A 20,682-nucleotide genomic window follows, 5' to 3' on the forward strand; every position below is an offset into this window, starting at 1 on the left:
ACCTGACAACTCTTCATAATTTGCAAGCTGAATACTATTCACAGAATTTCAGGCAAACAGTTCCCTTAAGAATGAATCATACTTTCCTGTTCTCATTTTAAATGAGGCTTACTATACTTTTAAAAGCAGAAACACATATCAAGACAAAAATGATAAATATCAGCCTGTCCCCAATTTTATCAAATACATGTTATTTACTCTATTTATATGAAAAATAACATAACTATCATGAAATGTATAATCTAAGCATCACATCAGTATACAATATTTCTAACTACTCAGGCTTTAGCAGTGCTCAGTATTCAGAGTTCCGTGACCCAGAGCAAAAGGAAAAAAGCCAGAAATCACAATCTCTACTGAAATGGAAGCCTGAATTTCAATGATGAAAGATTAATGAGGGCTTACTTTGATAGGTTTAGTTCTTGAGTAGGAAACTTGTTTTGGTAAATGATTATCAAAGTACCCACTCTTCCCCTTGATAAATCTAGCCTGTACTGTTGTTAGAGGCATAGAAAGTTACCTCAATAATTACTTTAAAGGTAGAACATTAAAGACAATCATTCAGAATTTTAAAAAAATGCTATATACACAACTAATAAAATAGAACTAAAATATTATTAATAGAGTTAAAAAAATGTTTTAAAAAGTCCTCCATTTCATCATGCCCCTCCCACAAGTACTCACTTGTCAATAATGTCTACATTAAAACATTAAATCTGTTCACAAAATTGAATTTAAAAAAGGCCTCATCATTTTTATATTATCCAGACTTGAAAAACAGCTCAATTAAAAAATACACACAAAGAAAAAGATTTGAAAAAACAGTCTTCCTATTAACATTTTAGCTTTCTTTGTGAAAACACTTTGCCCACTCTCTCTGACAAGAAAACAGTTGTAGATGGGATTCTTCTTCAGGTTAAGATATATCGTTTCCCCTCATTTCTTTCTGTTTACTCTGAAATTCTTAACAAGTGACAGAATCATTTGCTAGAGGACATTCAGAAATACATGTGAATTAGTTACTCAGAAATGAGTATAAAGGCATTTTTTTTGTAATGATGATGAGAGAACTGCTACTGGCAATGAGTGGTTGGGAGTCAGGGATGCTCAGCATTTGCCACGTGCTGGATATTCCTATCCCACAAAGAATTACTTCTCATCCCATATGACTTACAATTGTCTCTGAAGACTAATCACACTACTATTGATAGTAGCGGGGGCAGAAAAATCCCTAGGCAGACGGGGCAAGTCCCCAGTGTAATCCAATTTAAACCAAAGACAGTTTAACGTATGAAAACCAAGATACAGATCTTATATAAATCTACACCGTGGATTGAGAACCTCTCCTTCTGTTTGGCACACTTTCCTCTGATTGATCCCTACCATTCACCTATTTTACATATACCTCCCCTTCCATAATTAGTTTTTTAAACTGTTGTGGCCATCTTTGAGTGGTGCCTTTTTTGTTGATGTTGTTCACTTTTTTTGCATACTCACAAACCAATTAGCATATACACTCCCATTCTGAGCACATAAAAGCCCCAGGCTCAGCCACACTTTGGGCTACCCACTTTTAGGTGGTGGGAAGACTACCCAACTTCAGGTAAGGGGGCTGTCCAACTCAGGCTTCCTTCTTTGCTGAGAACTGTTTTGTCACTCAGTAAAACTCTCTGCCTCACTCACCTGCTGGCTGTCACTCACCCTTATTCTTGGACATGGGAAAAGAACTCAGGATCTGCCAAACAGCGAGTGCAAACAAAGCTATAACTCTGTAGCACTGCCCTCCTGCTTGCCGAGCAATGGGAGAAGGGACCTCTGGGCACCACACACCTCCATTCGTTGGGCTCATGGTTTCTCTCTTGTAATGTAATTCACTATATATGCAGGTATCATCTGGGTCCTTGATGTTGTCTCCAAAGGATTTGAGAGCAAGAGAAACCAGCACAAATATGCTGATGTTCACGCTGCTTGCTGTACTGTTAGTGATAAAGTCCTTGGTCTCTGGCCCAGGAATCTGGCATTTTCTGCCAGTATCCAGAAAACAGTAACAGGCTAACTTATAAGTTTTCAAGGAGGGTACAATCAAATCTCAGATTTGAAAGGTTCCCTGACTTAATGCCTAAATAAAATGAGCATTTCCTCTAAATAATGCTAAAACATTAGAACATATTTTAACTGATTCCCACCTACTGTTACCTTTCATGTTATTATTTAGAATTTTATTTTCACCTTATTATTAGCCCTTCCTAAAGTGGATTTATACATATTTAGGTCACTTTTTATACAGATTTATAAACTTGTAGTATTTGATGAGTGATAATATGTAAAGAGGGTGGAACAGTGCTTGGTACACAGTAAACATTTAATATGTATTCACATTAATTATGTTTTAACAATATTTTTAGCTCAACATTGTTTCTTACATCATACTCATTCAGAACTCAATTTTCTGATTAAAGTTATTTGTCCTTGTGTGTTTCCTTTCTTAATATTATCTCTGTTCATGAATATGTCTAAGGATTTGTATCGGATTGTCTTTATAATTCTACACATTATATTTTAAAGAGATGAAGTGTTGCTGTGTTGTTTTGGTCTCAAACTCATAGCCTCAAGTGATCCTCCTGCCTCACTCAGCCTTTCAAGCACAAGCCACCACACCTGGTTTCCACACATACTTGTCTACATAAATGTTTTCTGTTTCTGTTCAGCGCTGAGCACAATTTAATTAGGTGCCTTCACAAAAATTTTTAGAAAATAATTATCTTTTTTTAGTCTATATTTTAAATACTTAATATTCTATTTTACTCAAAAATCTAACACCATTACCAACTTGGCAGTCAGCTCCTCGACAGCTTCTTCAACTCTGGCCATAAGATTGGATCTAGTATTATTGTATTGTACCTCACATTTATAATGATATTATACTCCAATAGCTTTTTATTTTTATTCTTTAATTTTAAAAATCAATTTTTATTGATTTTTAAAATCCCTTATATAAGTATTTTTCAAATTTAGGTTTATAAAATCAACTTATTAAATGTACACTTTTCAAAAATAACACAATGCATCACATGTAGGAAGCATAAAACATTGTTTTGTAAAACTTATTTTAGTTGTATACACACATACACATCACCACTCGAATTTTGTGTGTCCCGGGTCTAAATATAAAATGTATTTCTTCCCATGCATTGTGAAAATAAACAGTTTTTAACAAACTGCTTTACAGTAGTCTATTAAACATGATCACATAATATAGTTTTAGAAAGTTTTTCACATTACAAAAATAATACCTTAAAAGAAAACAATTAAAAATTGCACTTAAGCCCCCTCGGTACCCATAACTCCTGCAACCTGATATAATCATAATTAATATTCTAGAGTATAGCCTTTCAACTTTTCCTATGTATATATGCATATACACTAAATTCTACTTTATGAAAATGAGATAATACCATATTATTTTATAAATTGCATTTCCTACTTTTAACAATACATAATGTGAACATTTTGTTTTTTTATCAATAATTTTTAATAAAGCATCTTCCTAAAAAATTATAATTTCTTGAAGGCAGGTGCCTTCAATTTAACTTTTGAATAAGTAATACATTCATAGTGTTAAAAAAAGTTTTTAATGTCAAATGTAACAAGTAAACAATTTCTTTTGCACTCATGCTACTAACTGCAACCCCATCACCAAGAGCTAACTTTTGTTATTAATTTATTTTCCTCTCCATTGTCATTTACTATTTTTAATTGATAAATAATAATTGCATTCATTTATTGGATACAATGTGATGTTTTGATATATGTTTATTCAACAGTCCTTAAAAAGGGCTTCATTCTATGTGACAAACAACAAATAAAAAACAGGCTAAGCCACGCTACAGCTAAACTTTGATTTTCAACTCTGACTTTTAGCTTGATGTGGACTACAGAGAAAAGAAAAACCAAAATCTATCTAAGCTCCCAAAGTAGTATCAAGTAAAACACAGAAGTGGTTACTTTCACTCAAGCATACACTTCTTATATCCTCAAAATCAGGCCTGAATATCAAAAATCCAAGTGAAAAGCCTTCACAGCACAGTTTAATACAACACTATCACTAACGAGTTTCTCAAAACAATTTGATACTATCAACTATGGTAAGAAAAATGACTCATTTTCATTACTTAAGGTGGGAGTATGGAAAGTAGACAGACTTTCTAACATAAGGCTATAATTAGTAGCAGTAACTTATTCAGATACGCACTTCTATGACAACGAAAATTTAAAAAATACACTCTTTTGTGATGACAGTTTTTTTTTTTTTTTTTTTTTTTTTTTTTTTTAACAACATGTTCTATTAATGCACCAAGTACTTACATCTGGAATGAAGCCAATCTCATTGAGATGATTACTCAGCTCTGGATCATGAAATGCAATCATCTGAGAGAAGACAGTCAGATACTCTGAAATAACAAAGTTTGAGACAATCATCATTTTTACACAGTACTCCAAGAACATTATATTCAAATATAGTTTTATTTACACATTGAATGAGATTTAATTTCTTCATGAGAATACTTTAGGTGATAATTTTGTTTTGCTACTACTTTAATTACTTACTGCTAATTATTAAACAAGCACACAAGCAAACTGTCATAACCTATTTTCTGCCTTCAGAGTTACCAGTTCATTTCCTGAGTCACAAATTGTATACATGATAAATAATGTTTTCCTACTAAACTCTACAAGTACATTTTCTCTGGTAATATTAAATCTGCTTTGTATTTGTTGAATGTTCAGAAAGTGTAGCAGATCCTTAAATGAAGAACACTTATATGCAATCATAAATGGAATAATTATGTCTCAAATTTGTTTATAGATACAGATAACATATATGCCTCTATACAGGCATTTGTTCCAGTTCTAATTTATTTCCACTTAAGACTTAGCAATTCGGCATATTTAGAAATAAGAATACCATGTTTAATCAGAAAGTAGGGATCCAGTAGGCAATTAAACATATCTTTTGTTGATTCTAATTCTATTAGAATTCATAAAGTTCAGTTGAAATATGAGGAATATGTTTTTTTTTCATTCTTCCAAAGTTACTATTCATGCCAGTTTACTCACTATGCACTAATCTAAACAAGATAGTGGTAGCAATCTACTCAAGGGCAAGTAACTATTATATTTTTACTAATTAAAAAACCAAGATTAATACGTACTTCAATGAGCTCAACTTTTTTTTTTTTTTTTTTTAAATATAGACTGGGTTTCGCTATGTTGTCTTGGCCAGTCTCAAATTCCTGGGCTCAAGCAATCCTCCTGTATTGGCCAACCAAAGCGCTGAGATTACAGGTGACAACCTCATTTTTTTGAAATTGAAATGACAATAACATCATAAAACTTTTCTCTTAATAATCACAACTTTATCCTACAGTAAAGTAACATCTATTTTTAAAACCAATTATTTGGTGAAAATAATCTTCAAAAAATAATGTCTGCCTTGCTTTTTTTAAGTTTTTAAAGTTTTTACCTTTTAATATTTCAAGAAATAGTACTAAATTATTGATAGTCCATCAGTAGAAGTAGTCTTGCCTTGCTTTTCTCAAATAATACTTTGCTTCTAATGATCACATGAATTTTATGGATAATATTGTTTGGCTGTGTCCCCCACCAAATCTCAATGTGAATTGTATCTCCCACAATTCCCACATGTTGTAGGAGGGACCCGGGGGGTGGTCACTGAATCATGGGGGCTGGTCTTGCCCGTGCTATTCTCATAATAGTGAGTAAGTCTCACGAGATCTGATGGGTTCTTCAGGGGTTTCTGTTTTTGCTTCTTCCTCATTTTCTCCTGTCACTGCCACGTAAGAAGTGCCTTTCGCCTCCTACCATAATTCTGGGGCTTCCCCAGCCATGTGGAAATGTAAGTCCAATTAAGCCTCTCTCTCTTTTTTTTTTTTTTTTCCAGTATCGGGTATGTCTTTATCAGCAGTGTGAAAATGGATAAATACAATAGATATTTCCCTATAAGCAAACATCTTACATGTCATATATCCTACACAGAAGAGCTTCAGGGCAAAGAGAAAAAAAGATGAGGTGCTGTATTCTATGACAAAGCTGAATTCCTCATTTAATGTGTGAACTTTTACCCATGCTGGATTTAAAAAAAAGAAGATACTCAAGTAATACTTTTTCTTGACTTGATGTTAATTCTACTGCAACAGAATGCATTCTATCTGTCCATTGTCTCACCTTTTCCTCTCTGCACAAAAAAGGTACGATTTACATCAGTTTCAAGAGTTATAGATCAAAGTGAAGACCCAAAATATATCTGAAGGACCCAGGGAACTTCTGGGTTTAACTTTTCTTTAACTTCTTAATTTCTCCTTCCAATTAGTGGTGTGTTTATAGTTCCAGTTTACTCAGAAGCCAGAGATATGTGACATCAACAATCATAAGCGTTCAACTGTATACCAATGAAAGCATATAGTTATTAACTTCTAAAAAGCATGCTTCATTTTAAACCAGAAATTCACACCTCAGGCAATTTTCCACAGCTATGCTCCAGTTTATTAAATATCATTTTTATTTGCGCCTGATAAAAAGAATTACTATGTAAAATTACATGGCTAATTAAGGAGCTACTGAAGAAATCGAATCCACCATTAAAACACTGTCTTGCCACCACACCTAGCTAATTTTGTATTTTTAGTAGAGACGGAGTTTCACCCTGTTGGCCAGGTTGGTCTTGAACTCCTGACCTCAGGTGATCTGCCTGGCTTGGCCTCCCAAAGTGCTGGGATTGCAGGCGTGAACGACTGTGCCCGGCCAACACTGATGATCGGATTTATATGTTATAACTGCATATACACATACACACACACACACACACACACACAGACATAAAATATATAAATTTATTTTATGTATTATTAAAAGTTATATGTTATATATTACTTCATATATACAAACATAATTTGTAAAACTAGCATAAGTTTTGGTTGCTCAGGATAGGCTTTCAAATGAGATAACAATATGGCCTGTTATATTTAGAAAGTTCTGTCTCTAAAGGGAGCACATGTGACAAGTGATGAAATCTGCACTATGTAATATTCCAAATTATTTCAAAAAAGCATTTACAAGCCCCTTGGCGCAAATTTTAAAAATATCAAAAGTAAATATATGCCTTTTGATTTGTAAATCAAAATGAAAGAATTTATGAGTAGTTAAAAATAAAAAAAACAGAATAAAACAAAGGATTCCATGGAATCATAGAATCTTTACTCTTTTTAAGGAAATATTAAAATGTTGTTAAAGCTCTGTAATTGACATGTACACAAAGAAGGGAATAACAGACTCCGGGATCACTTGAGGGAGGAAGATGAGAGGAGAGAGACGATTGAAAACCTACCTGTCTGGTACTCTGCTGATTACCTGGGTGATGAAATAATCTGTACACCAAACCCCCATGACATGTAATTTACATATATAACAAATCTGTACATGTACCCTGAATCTAAAAGTTAAAAAAAACCTATAATTGTGATTTATACTATATAATGAGGATATGAATCTAGAGTCTTAACTTGAAAAACAGTGTTTTCTAACCTACACAAGACCTATATAGAGGTAAATGGTATTTTTAAAAAAAATAAATTAAGGTTCTTATTAAATTTCCCATTTAAGCTTCAAGTGAAGTTTATTATATTACAGTACAAAATCTATCTAATATAAATTTTCTGTATTTTATATTTGTAAAACCTTATACTTTTTAATTTTTGCAATGAAATATAAAATGAAAATAAATTGTCATGTTCCCTTCTAATTGCTCTGTATTAAAAAGTTTTGTTCCTCTCCTTTAAAACGGCTTATTATATACATTAACATGACAATCCCCAATAAATTTATCGTAAGAATTTTATATGACACTATCATATTTTTGTGCAACTGTTTATAAATAAGCCATCTGTTTTCCAAAAAATATAAGCAGAGACAAAATTTCAGAAAGTCCTACATATAGGTATCCTTATTTTTTCCCTTCTGAAAAGTTTTTCAGCTTTCACTCTTTTAGCTATGATAAGATGAAAGATGATAGGTGGGATTTAAAGCAAATGTTTTTCTCAGCTCACATATCAGAAATGGTATTCTTAATTCTGTAACTATTTGTTGTTTTCCATCAAACTACTAGCCTATCCTGAAGATGATAAATATAGATAGGTTGCGAGTTACATATCTGTTGTCACCTAAGAATGTGACCAAACCGAACGATTTGGTGATAATGTTGACTCACTGCACTCGAAAGAAACATGATTTTAATGCAAATGAACCTGAATTATTTCCCATTACAAAGTTTTCTGCTGTAAAATTTGGCCTATCTAGTAAAGGCACAAAAACAAGCATCAACTTCTATAACTAAGTGGGAAGAAGGGGTTCAAAATAAGAGAAAGGAAAGAGAAAAGTAATATTTAGGGCTACATTTGTAAACCACTTTCTTTCCTTCTGACATAACCTTGCTCTAGAATCTACAAACGAGCTCACTTAATAGTTATCATAATAATATTTCTAGTAAAGGTAGGTAGGACGTTTACTGTTTCAGGAAAAATCTCCTTGGTCACATGATACAAGATATTCTTGAAAATCACAAGACTGTATGCTACAATCTCCAAATATATTATCATTAAAGTCATTATGCAAAGATGTGCACTAAGCTGCACATATATTAAAAGTAATGGAAAAAACATAACTGCTTTTGCACCAACCTAATACAATGCACTACCTTTCTAAATACATAACTTTTGGAGTGAAAATGCATATTGTTTCACTCTCATTGTTATTGCTTGGTGGGAAAGAAGAGTCTTACACCCCACCTTTGACAACTGGACTTTAGACTTGGTATGTCTGTCTTTCTCTTTCTCCCCCCAAGAGTTATTGAATATATATGTGTAGTATGAACTTATCTCCTAGTTTGCCTGAGAGAGTCCCAGTTGGCACCTGTAGACCCAGCATCTGGTACAGTGCCCCTTTTAACTCTCAGAAACATCCCAATTTAGTTATACAGTCAATCTAGTTATATGTGGTACTATATTAAATGTTGGGGACATCACAGTGAAGAAGATACAATTCTTTCCCTCAAAGGATTTAGAAAGACATACAGGTAAACAGAAAATTGGGGAAACTTTCTCTTAATTTCGCAGATTTATATAGTATCTCCTCTTAGCTTTACCTTTCTGACTTGTAGCAACTACATCTTCCAAGTGTGAATATGCCTTGGTTTTATAAAACCCTACAAGAATATGTTTAATGTGCCAAAGTTTCATTGGCCAAATGTAGTCTACCTTGTTCCTCACTGGTCTGAAGCTGCCTTTCTCCTCAATAGCCCAAGATATACCTGTCCTGCAAGTTATAAACTTGTTTTCCAACACAGTTGAAATGCTAATCAATAGATTTCTTTCTAATTTCTCCATCTTTTTCCATACACGAAATACTCTAAGATTCTGAACCTTAGAATAATTTTATTAATCTTAGATAATCTCAATAGCCAAATCTGAGTTGTATAATCAGTATGTTATTTTTAAATGTTCCCATGTATTGGTAGTTTGTCAACTCAATAACAATGTTTCTGGTGATAATTTGATAGTACCAACGATGATAACAAATATTCATTCAGTCAGAAAGTAATCAAATTTATTATATCTTAAAAATATCTGCAGGTAACAAGTCAATAGAACTAAGTTAAAAAAAAAACAGGGTATCTTGATTAAATTGATCATTTTTCTACTGATCTATAAGAGGTGAAGCATTTTAGAGTCTCATGAGTGTATAATATTTTAGAAAAAACTTTAAAATAGAAAATATTTCAAGTTCTATTAGTATATAATAATAAAAACTTTTTTTTTCAAAGAATAATTCAAGTTGCTATTGAACATAGAAACTTTTAACTTCTGGAAAGGCAATTCAAAGATTCAGTAAATATGCATTTCTACAATTAGCTTTTAAATGAATTAGTTTCTTATGACTTAGGAATTTTCCCAAAATTTGTGGAGAAGAAAGTGTGCATGTGATACTAATGCCAACCAAAAATCAATGACTACTTTGAAGTGTAAAGCTTAAAACTCTACAAAATAAAGAGAAACACAGTAACAAAGAAGTAAACCAATAAAATGAGAGGTGAATATTTCTAATGCTAAGCCTAAAATAAACACTTTGAAGAAAAATAAACCACTGTTCTATCAAACTTTAGTAACCAATACACAGTGTACTGTTTCAGCTCCTTCTTTAGCTTTCCATCTCTCTTTCCTATCCCACAGACCAGATTTGATTAGTGGATATTTTACCATCCCATTTTGCACTCTTTTGCTTCAGTCTTCTTCGTTGTTCCCTGTCATAAGAAAGTCTTTACCTCTTCTCTCCAATGAAATTCCTACTCACATTTCAAATTCATCAAGTATCTCCTTTTATGAAACCTTTCCAGAATGCTATCTCTTCTTTTTGCTACCACACACAAGAAAATTGAAACCCCTTAAACTTCTTGCTCTGTGCTAACATAATAGTATGTATACCTGTCTCCCAGACTTATAAGTAGTCATTTTCACATTTATTTACCGTATCATACTATGAAGTCCTTTGGGAAAGGAATAAATGTTATTTATTGAAAGAATCTCAGTTCTGTAAGCAGTACTTGGCATGGCACAGTGTCAGCACAGTTATATACTGAAAGATTAAATTTGGACAAATGATTTAAAACACCTTGTCTACTGATTCTTTTTTTAGCATAATATTAAAGAGCATTTATGGTGGCTTTAAAGAAGTTCAAAATTAAATACTAATTCAAGATTTCAAATGTAATTTTATAGAAATCATAACTGAGGAAATTATTAATAATTAGAGAAACAAGCAATCAATAATTGTTGAGAGGTCTTTTAATTATAATGTTGGATGTTAAAATGTATTACTGATAAATTGATCAAACTAAAGAACAGTCTTTTTCGTCTTTTTTTTTTTTTTTGAGACGGAGTCTCACTCTGCCGCCTAGGCTGGAGTGCAGTGGTGCAATCTCAGCTCACTGCAACCTCCATCTCCCAGGTTCAAGCAATTCTCCTGCCTCAGCCTCCCAAATAGCTGGGATTACAGGCGCCTACCACCATGCCTGGCTAATTTTTGTATTTTTAGTAGAGACAGGGTTTCACTGTGTTGGCCAGGCTGGTCTTGAACTCCTGACCTCGCGATCTGCCCACCTCGGCCTCCCAAAGTGCTGGGATTAAAGGCATGAGTCACCGCACCCAGGTTTTTTGGCCTTTCTTATAAGTCTCTCCAAATTCATGTTGTATACACTATAGTCTCTAATTTAATAAATTAAACAAGACATTGTCTTGCATATCCGTATCTTATGCCTTTTAAAAGCATGTTAAGGCTGGGCGCAGCGGCTCACGACTGTAATTCCAGCACTTTGGGAGGCAGAGGTGAGCAAATGGCTTGAGCTCATGAGTTTGAGATCAGCCTGGGCAACATGGTCAAACTGTCTCTACAAAAAAAATACAAAAATTAGTCAGATGTGGTGGTGCATGCCTGCAGTCTCAGCTACTCGGGAGGCTGAGGTGGAAAGGTGGCTTGAGCACAGGAGGAGGAGGTTGCAGTGAGCTGAGACTGTGCCATGGCACTCTAACCCGGGTGATAGAGCCAGACCTTGAATCAAAAAAGTGTGTTAAAAGTCTGTAATTAGGAAGTGTGGAAATTTGTCTTTTTCGTGTTGGAAATTAATTATTAATATACAATGTATGTATCTGAGATATGAAACAGTGGAAAAATAAAATAAAATAAGATGTCTCATATGGTCTTAAGAGCTGGCCATCTAGCCAGGTATCAGCCAACGATCTAAGAAACAGTCTAATCAGTTCATGTTATAAGTCCTGTTTTTATTGCTTATTTGAGGATTCCCCAATATTTTCACCTTTATAAAGTATAGAAATTTAGCCCAACACTGTATATTAATTGGGCTTTTATATTTGGAAAGTTTAGTAAACATTACAATTTCATGTTAGCTTTGAAACTAACAAGCCTTATATTGCTGATATATTTAGCTGATGATTATTAAATTTCTTTTTATACGGCACAAATACTAACCTGATTATTTTTTACTTTTAATCCTCTCAGTTTCTCTTTGGTCACTATTTGACAGATTATTTATATTGCATAGCTTCTAAAATCTTGTGACATTACCCAAGGTTTTATTAAATCCACTCATTTTTCTATCAACTGAAATCTGAGAGAGTACTCTATCAATTCTATAATAAACATCATAAATAAGGGTAAGAAGGAAGCTATTAGTAAGAATGAGGCATATCCTTCTTAATAAGGTACAGCATGAAGGGCTGTTGAATTTTGTCAAAGGCCTTTTCTGCATCTATTGAGATAATCATGTGGTTTTTGCCTTTGGTTCTGTTAATATGCTGGATTACGTTTATTGATTTGCATATGTTGAACCAGCCTTGCATCCCAGGGATGAAGCCCACTTGATCATGGTGGATAAGCTTTTTGATGTGCTGCTGGATCCGGTTTGCCAGTATTTTATTGAGGATTTTTGCATTGATGTTCATCAGGGATATTGGTCTAAAATTCTCTTTTTTTTGTTGTTGTTGTGTCTCTGCCAGGCTTTGGTATGAGGATGATGTTGGCCTCATAAAATGAGTTAGGGAGGATTCCCTCTTTTTCTATTGATTGGAATAGTTTCAGAAGGAATGGTACCAGCTCCTCCTTGTACCTCTGGTAGAATTCAGCTGTGAATCCATCTGGTCCTGGACTTTTTTTGGTTGGTAGGCTATTAATTATTGCCTCAATTTCAGAGCCTGCTATTGGTCTATTCAGGGATTCAACTTCTTCCTGGTTTCGTCTTGGGACAGTGTAAGTGTCCAGGAAATTATCCATTTCTTCTAGATTTTCTAGTTGATTTGCGTAGAGGTGTTTATAGTATTCTCTGATGGTAGTTTGTATTTCTGTGGGGTCGGTGGTGATATCCCCTTTATCATTTTTTATTGCGTCTATTTGATTCTTCTCTCTTTTCTTCTTTATTAGTCTTGCTAGCGGTCTATCAATTTTGTTGATCTTTTCAAAAAACCAACTCCTGGATTCATTGATTTTTTGGAGGGTTTTTTGTGTCTGTATCTCCTTCAGTTCTACTCTGATCTTAGTTATTTCTTGACTTCTGCTAGCTTTTGAATGTGTTTGCTCTTGCTTCTCTAATTCTTTTAATTTTGATGTTAGAGTGTCAATTTTAGATCTTTCCAGCTTTCTCTTGTGGGCATTTAGTGCTATAAATTTCCCTCTACACACTGCTTTAAATGTGTCCCAGAGATTCTGGTATGTTGTATCATTGTTCTCATTGGTTTCAAAGAACATCTTTATTTCTGCCTTCATTTTGTTATGTACCCAGTAGTCATTCAGGAGCAGGTTATTCAGTTTCCATGTAGTTGAGCAGTTTTGATTGAGTTTCTTAGTCCTGGGTTCTAGTTTGATTGTACTGTGGTCTGAGAGACAGTTTGTTATAATTTCTGTTCTTGTACATTTGCTGAGGAGTGCTTTACTTCCAATTATGTGGTCAATTTTGGAATAAGTGTGATGTGGTGCTGAGAAGAATGTATATTCTGTTGATTTGGGGTGGAGAGTTCTGTAGATGTCTATTACATCTGTTGGTGCAGAGATGAGTTCAATTCCTGGATATCCTTGTTAACTTTCTGTCTCGTTGATCTGTCTAATGTTGACAGTGGGGTGTTGAAGTCTCCCATTATTATTGTATGGGAGTCTAAGTCCCATTGTAAGTCTCTAAGGACTTGCTTTATGAATCTGGGTGCTCCTGTATTGGGTGCATACATATTTAGGATAGTTAGCTCTTCCTGTTGAATTGATCCCTTTACCATTATGTAATGTCCTTCGTCTCTTTTGATCTTAAAAGCAATGGCAACAAAAGCCAAAATTGACAAATGGGATCTAATTAAACTAAAGAGCTTCTGCACAGCAAAAGAAACTACCATCAGAGTGAACAGGCAACCTACAGAATGGGAGAAAATTTTTGCAATCTACTCATCTGACAAAGGGCTAATATCCAGAACCTACAAAGAACTCCAACAAATTTACAAGAAAAAAACAAACAACCCCATCAAAAAGTGGGCAAAGGATATGAACAGACATTTCTCAAAAGAAGACATTCATACAGCCAACAGACACATGAAAAAATGCTCATCATCACTGGCCATCAGAGAAATGCAAATCAAAACCACAGTGAGATACCATCTCACACCAGTTAGAATGGCAATCATTAAAAAGTCAGGAAACAACAGGTGCTGGAGAGGATGTGGAGAAATAGGAACACTTTTACACTGTTGGTGGGATTGTAAACTAGTTCAACCATTATGGAAAACAGTATGGCGATCACTCAAGGATCTAGAACTAGAACTACCATATGACCCAGCCATCCCATTACTGGATATATACTCAAAGGATTATAAATCATGCTGCTATAAAGACACATACACACGTATGTTTATTGCGGCACTATTCACAATAGCAAAGACTTGGAATCAACCCAAATGTCCATCTGTGACAGACTGGATTAAGAAAATGTGGCACATATACACCATGGAATACTATGCAGCCATAAAAAAGGATGGGTTTGTGTCCTTTGTAGGGACATGGATGCAGCTGGAAACCATCATTCTCAGCAAACTATCGCAAGAACAGAAAACCAAACACCGCATGTTCTCACTCATAGGTGGGAACTGAACAATGAGATCACTTGGACTCGGGAAGGGGAATATCACACACCGGGGCCTATCATGGGGAGGGGGGAGGGGAGAGGGATTGCACTGGGAGTTATACCTGATGTAAATGATGAGTTGATGGGTGCTGACGAGTTGATGGGTGCAGCACACCAACATGGCACAAGTATACATATGTAACAAACCTGCACATTATGCACATATACCCTAGAACTAAAATTATAATAATAATAAAAATAATAATAATAAGGTACAGGACATAACCTTATGGAACATTACTTCATAAACTATGAAGAAGGTATAACAGGGTCCTTGCAGTCAATGGCCTTATTAAGGTAATCTATAAGCAAAAAACAACTTCCACTACAAAATGCACTCCTCCTTAATTAGAAAAAGTCAAAGCAAAAAGCTGTACCTTCTAAAAATCGTTCTCAAATTAATCTCAACTTCATACAAGTCCACACTGTAGAAAATGTGCAGAATTGGGCACATCTATATCAAACCACACCATTTCAAAATACAAAAGCCAATGGAGTTTGCATTTCAAAATTAACATAGAGACAATGGATCATTATTTCCATTTCTAACACCTATCTACACTGTAGACACAGATATATAGGAATGAACACATGATTCAATTTGCTTATAAACACAAAATTTTCAAAAAGTTTTAATTCTTTTTCTTTATACCTCAAGGTACATGATGCTGAAAGAACAAATGTTTTTATGTGCAAACCTATTTATCCATATTCTGTTCTTCCTACTTTTAGCTTTACTTTTTTGAGTTTATGTTTTCCTTTCTGCTTCCTTTCTAATTATTTTCCCATTATATCAACCTCTGATACTCTAATTTTATATTCATTTCTAACCAAGTAAAATTATGACTAATTGAGATCCCACTTACTCAGAATTTTTGATAAATCAGATACAACATCTAGTATTACTACTTCATTTATGAAAACTGGGTGAATTAGATAAAACCATAATGATATATATAACACAGAATCAGTTTCAAGTTATTTAAAATAAAGCAGGAAGGATTACATATAGTTAAAAACAAGATCAAAGGGATATCTGATAAGCATCATAAAAACAGTAAATGGGAGAGTAAGCAGCTTTGTAGTCTGCACTAAAAGAACAGAAAAACTATAAGAAAATCCCTTGGCCTTAAAATATACAGAATCTTGTTGAAATGATATAAAACAGTATATAATGCCATAATAATAACACTAGCAAAAACTAGTACTCATAGTAAGAGTAATATAAAGAAATAAATAATAGCACTTATTGAATATGTATGTACCAGGAATTTATATATTATGTTTACCTCTACAATATTTTTATTCTAGACATGAGAAAAATATTACCTACAGAAGTTAAATTATTTGTCCAAGATTATCCAATAAGTAGTGAAACTTAAATTTGAAACACCTGTTTTAAAAGTGTGAGTTTTCTTGTTTTATTTTGTTTTCAATTTTTGTGGGTACATAGTATGTGCATGTATTTATGGGGTAAATGAGATACCTTGATACTGACATGCAATGCATAATAAACCCATTCAGGGAAAATGAGGTATCCATCACCTCAAGTATTTTTCTTTTGCGTTAAAAACAATCCAATTATATACTCTTGGTTATTTTAAAATGTACAATTAAATTATTATTAACTATAGTCACCCTGTTGTGCTAGCAAATACTAGGTCTTATTTATTCTTTCGGTTATTTTTTTTACTCATTCACAATCTGTATCCTCCAACTTCTACCCTCCACTACCCTTCCCAGCTTGTGATAACTGTCATTCTACTCTCTATCTGCATGAGTTCAAATGTTTTGATTTTCAGATCCTACAAATAAGTGAGAACATGTGAAGCCTGTCTTTTTGTGCCTGGCTTATATCATTTAACATAATGACCTCCAGTTCCATCCATGTTGTTGAAAATGACAGGATCTCATTTTTTTTTTATGGCTGAATAAAAAAAATACTCCATTGTGTATTATAATAATAAATAAAAATTATTTTATTTTTAATACTCCATTGTGCTCCATTGTACTCCATTGTGTATTAAGTGCCACATTTTCTTTATCTACTTGTCTGTTGATGAACACTTAGGTTGCTTCAAAATCTTGGCTATCGTGAATGGTGCTGCAGTAAACATGGGAGTGCAGATATCTCTTTGATACTGATTTCCTTTCCTTTGGGTATATACCTAGCAGTAGGATTGCTGGATCATATGGTAGGTTTACTTTCAGTTTATTGAAGAACTTCTAAACTGTTCTCCATAGTGGTTATACTAACGTACATTACCACCAACAGCATATGAGGGTTCCTTTTTCTCCACATCCTCACCAGCGTGTTATTGCCTATCTTGTGGATAAAAGCCATTTTAACTAGAGTGACATGATATCTCATTGTAGTTTTGACTTGAATTTCTCTGATCATCAATGATATTGAGCACCTTTTCAGAATCCTGTTTGCCATGTGTATGTCTTCTTTTGAGAAATGTGTAATGAAATCTTGTGCTCTTTTTAAAATCAGATTATTAGATTTTTTTCTATAGAGTTATTTGAGCTTCTTATATATTCTGGTCATTAATCCCTTATCAGGTGGGTAGTTTTCAAATATTTTCTCCCATTCTGTGAGTTGTCTCCTAACTTTGCTGATTGTCTCCTTTGCTGTTCAGAAGGTTTTTAACTTGATGTGATCTCATTTGTCCATTTTTGCTTTGTTTGCCTCTGCTTATGGGATATTACTCAAGATATCTTTGCCTGGACCAATGTCCTGGAGAGTTTCCCCAATGTTTTCTCATAGTAACATAATTTGAGGTCTTAGATTTGAGACTTTAATCCATTTTGATTTGATTTTTATGTATGTTGACAGATAAAGGTCTAGTTTCATTCTTCTGCATATGAAGATCTAATTTCCTCAGAACGATTTGTTGAAGAGACTTCAAGAACAGTGAATGTTCTTGACACCTCTGTCGAAAATGTGTTCACTGTAAGTGTACAGATTTGCTTCTGCGTTTTCTATTCTGTTCTATTGGTCTATGTGTCTGCTTTTATGCCAGTACCATTTTGTTTCAGTTACTATAGCTCTATAGTATAATTTGAAGTCAGATAATGTGATTCCTCCAGTTTTGTTCTTTTAGCTCAGGACAGCTTTGGCTATTCTGGGTCTTTTGTGGGTCCACATAAATTTTAGGATTATTTTTTCCATCTAAATGAGGGTATTTTTAACTTCTATTATATTACTTCCAAAAAAGAGTTCAGGAAATTATAGTAGAAGTTTGAATGTGGCTAAAGTTGTCCTGAATGAATTCACAAACAGGTTAAGCTATGACGTGAACTCTTAAGGAGGAGGTATATTTTAGGGAAGTTGAAGAAAGAGGGAATATATTTTGGGTATGCATGCATGGGAAATGAGATAAATGAAAAGTATTTTTAATACTCTGATTACACAATTAAACATTTAAATTTTTTACTAATTTACAGTGGACTTGCTCCATGGTGAAGCTTTTTGTGAGCAATTTTGATTGTGAGAGACATAAATGGTAGTCTCATTGTCTCAAACTAGCATGCCTGCATTTGAACTGAAATGAGATCAGATATCAAATATCCATTAGAAAAATACCATAATTCTTTGTGTATTTGGAGGAAAGACCGAACTTTCTAATTTCTCTTTATGGATTTTATTGGATGGACCATCATATTTTGGGGGTCAAAATCTTAAATTTAATCAAATATTACATCAACACACCAGTACATCAGTAGTTTCCCTGCAGAAAGTCATGGAAAGACATTTGCTTACCTTGTATTACATGTGAGTTGTCTTTTAAGAAGAAGTTATACAGATATTTGGGAATAAAAGCAGACATACATGCATAAGCCAAGGCTAAAAGAGAATAAGGCAAAGGCATGTAAAAAATTAGTTAATAGGGTAGATGACCAGCAGTAATGCATTCACTTAGCACATATTCTTTGAATCTACTATTAAATAACAGTTATGATAGCAAGTGCTAGAAAAACAAAGAGATAAAAGTCTCTATGTTTTAAAATATAAAACATTTTAGACAACAGAAAATAATAATTCTATAACTTAAATTTTAAACTACTGTGGCAATCCTTATCACACAATAATCAAAACTTTTATTACCTAAACGTTGTTTCTTAAAATTTCTAAGCATGATCATTATCAGTAAGTTATACAGACCTCACGATCCTTAATTGCTGCTGATGCAAACAAGAATCTACGAACTTTGGATTTAGGAATAGTGTTATAATTCACATTTTCAAACACAGACCCCTGACCATGTTTGGGTCAGTATGAGTGATAACTGGCTATGCCTAACTAAACATAGTAAAAAACTCTAGTTTAGATTAATGAGTGAGAATATCAGAGAACAGAGTATTTTAAAAATAATTCAAAGAGTAAAATTTCATTTCTCTGGGATTATGCTATTTCTACTTAATTCCAGAAATCGATGTAAATTCGGTCATGAAATAGATAGAATCTGAAAATAGGGAGATGGTCAGATAAAGCATCTAGACATTCAAGCTATATATAGTAACACACTCTACATGTGATTTCAGGGATTGGAGTTATTCGAATTTACTATTTATTGAAAAGCCTACAATAATAAAGTTATCGCAGAAAGGCAGGGAAAAAAACCTGCCATTGAAAAAGGGCTGTCAAAAAATATTACATTAGTATATAAGTATTAGAATACAAGACAGACATAAGATAAATTTTTATAAATACAAAGTGCTTTATGGGCTCAGGAAGGAGCATAAGAAAAGTCTTCATTAAGGAAGAGGTATCCAAAATGATTATAGGCTTTGGAGATACAAGATTATGGAAAAGTGCCGCCATAATTGATTTCTTTAAAAATTCTTTAGAAAGTATACTTAGACAAAAATTAATCTCTAAGGAATTTAGAATAATCAAATTCCACTAAATTTCTAGTAATATCTTTAGCATAAATGAAACTCTCCAGTAATAAATTAATCCTTCACATTTCTAAAATGAGTCTATAATAGATTATTTCACAGAAATCTACCAGGGAAAGAATAAGAACCTTAAAACAAAAACAAAAACCTTTCATGTCTGAATCACATATTTTAGAATATTATGTGCAATGATTATTTAAATGATAAAGAGGCTTACCTTCATTATTGAAGTTTAGATATAGGAATGGAGCACAGAGTGAGTCAAGACCTAATGCAGAGGGATTGGGAGAAAGAAATCAAATAAATATAATCTAGTAGAATTGAAGATATATACCTTATTCAGTTCTCTGCATTACCTCCAAGTAGATTAAACATTAGAAGTATTATCTATCCAGAAATATGTCACCTCATGAGTTACTGTGGGGACTAAGTGATAGTGTAGCACACAGTATGTGTCCAATATGAATCAGTTATTGTTATTATCCAGGTTATTATGAGTCGAAAAGAGAAATACAATAATAGAAAACTGGAAGAAAGTTACAATTCTTTGGATATTGTCCCATCTCTGATCCTAAGTGTACAATTCTGGCAATTACTTAATATCTTCTGACGTACGTTCTCATCTAGGAAATGGAGTTTCACCTATGTTCTTTTTCTTTGGGATTATGAAAAAAATTCTTTAAAAATTGTGAAGTGAATTCCAAATATATGACATTTCTTTTATTGATAATAATGATATGCATGTATTGTCATGTTGAAAAAATGTACATAAATCTACCTACAACTGTTAGGAGGATATAGAATAGCTCTGAAATACACAGAGCTAAGAAAAATAATACCTTTATTTAAACTATGGCTAGTAAGAAATAGAGAACTGAAATATAAAAATAGCTGCTTATAACAACACATTCAAAAATAGGGTTGGAATAGGTTTCTCATTCTTTATCAAACACAAAAATAATAATGGCAAAGCTAAA

The 20,682-nt window shown here is 33.4% G+C and overlaps 1 protein-coding gene across 1 annotated transcript in view; it reads right to left on the minus strand.

Moving 5' to 3' along the window:
• Positions 1 to 20,682, minus strand: part of TBCK (TBC1 domain containing kinase) — a 258,415-nt gene that overhangs the window by 154,116 nt on the left and 83,617 nt on the right. The window contains exons 18-20 of the mRNA XM_030915419.1: positions 19,923 to 19,973; positions 18,567 to 18,650; positions 4,366 to 4,451 (exon numbers count right to left, since the gene is read on the minus strand). Of these exons, the coding sequence (XP_030771279.1) occupies positions 4,366 to 4,451; positions 18,567 to 18,650; positions 19,923 to 19,973 (221 nt within the window). The remainder of the gene's footprint in view (positions 1 to 4,365; positions 4,452 to 18,566; positions 18,651 to 19,922; positions 19,974 to 20,682) is intronic.

This window comes from Rhinopithecus roxellana, chromosome 2 (genome assembly GCF_007565055.1).
Source record: "Rhinopithecus roxellana isolate Shanxi Qingling chromosome 2, ASM756505v1, whole genome shotgun sequence".
Lineage (NCBI taxonomy): Eukaryota > Metazoa > Chordata > Mammalia > Primates > Cercopithecidae > Rhinopithecus > Rhinopithecus roxellana.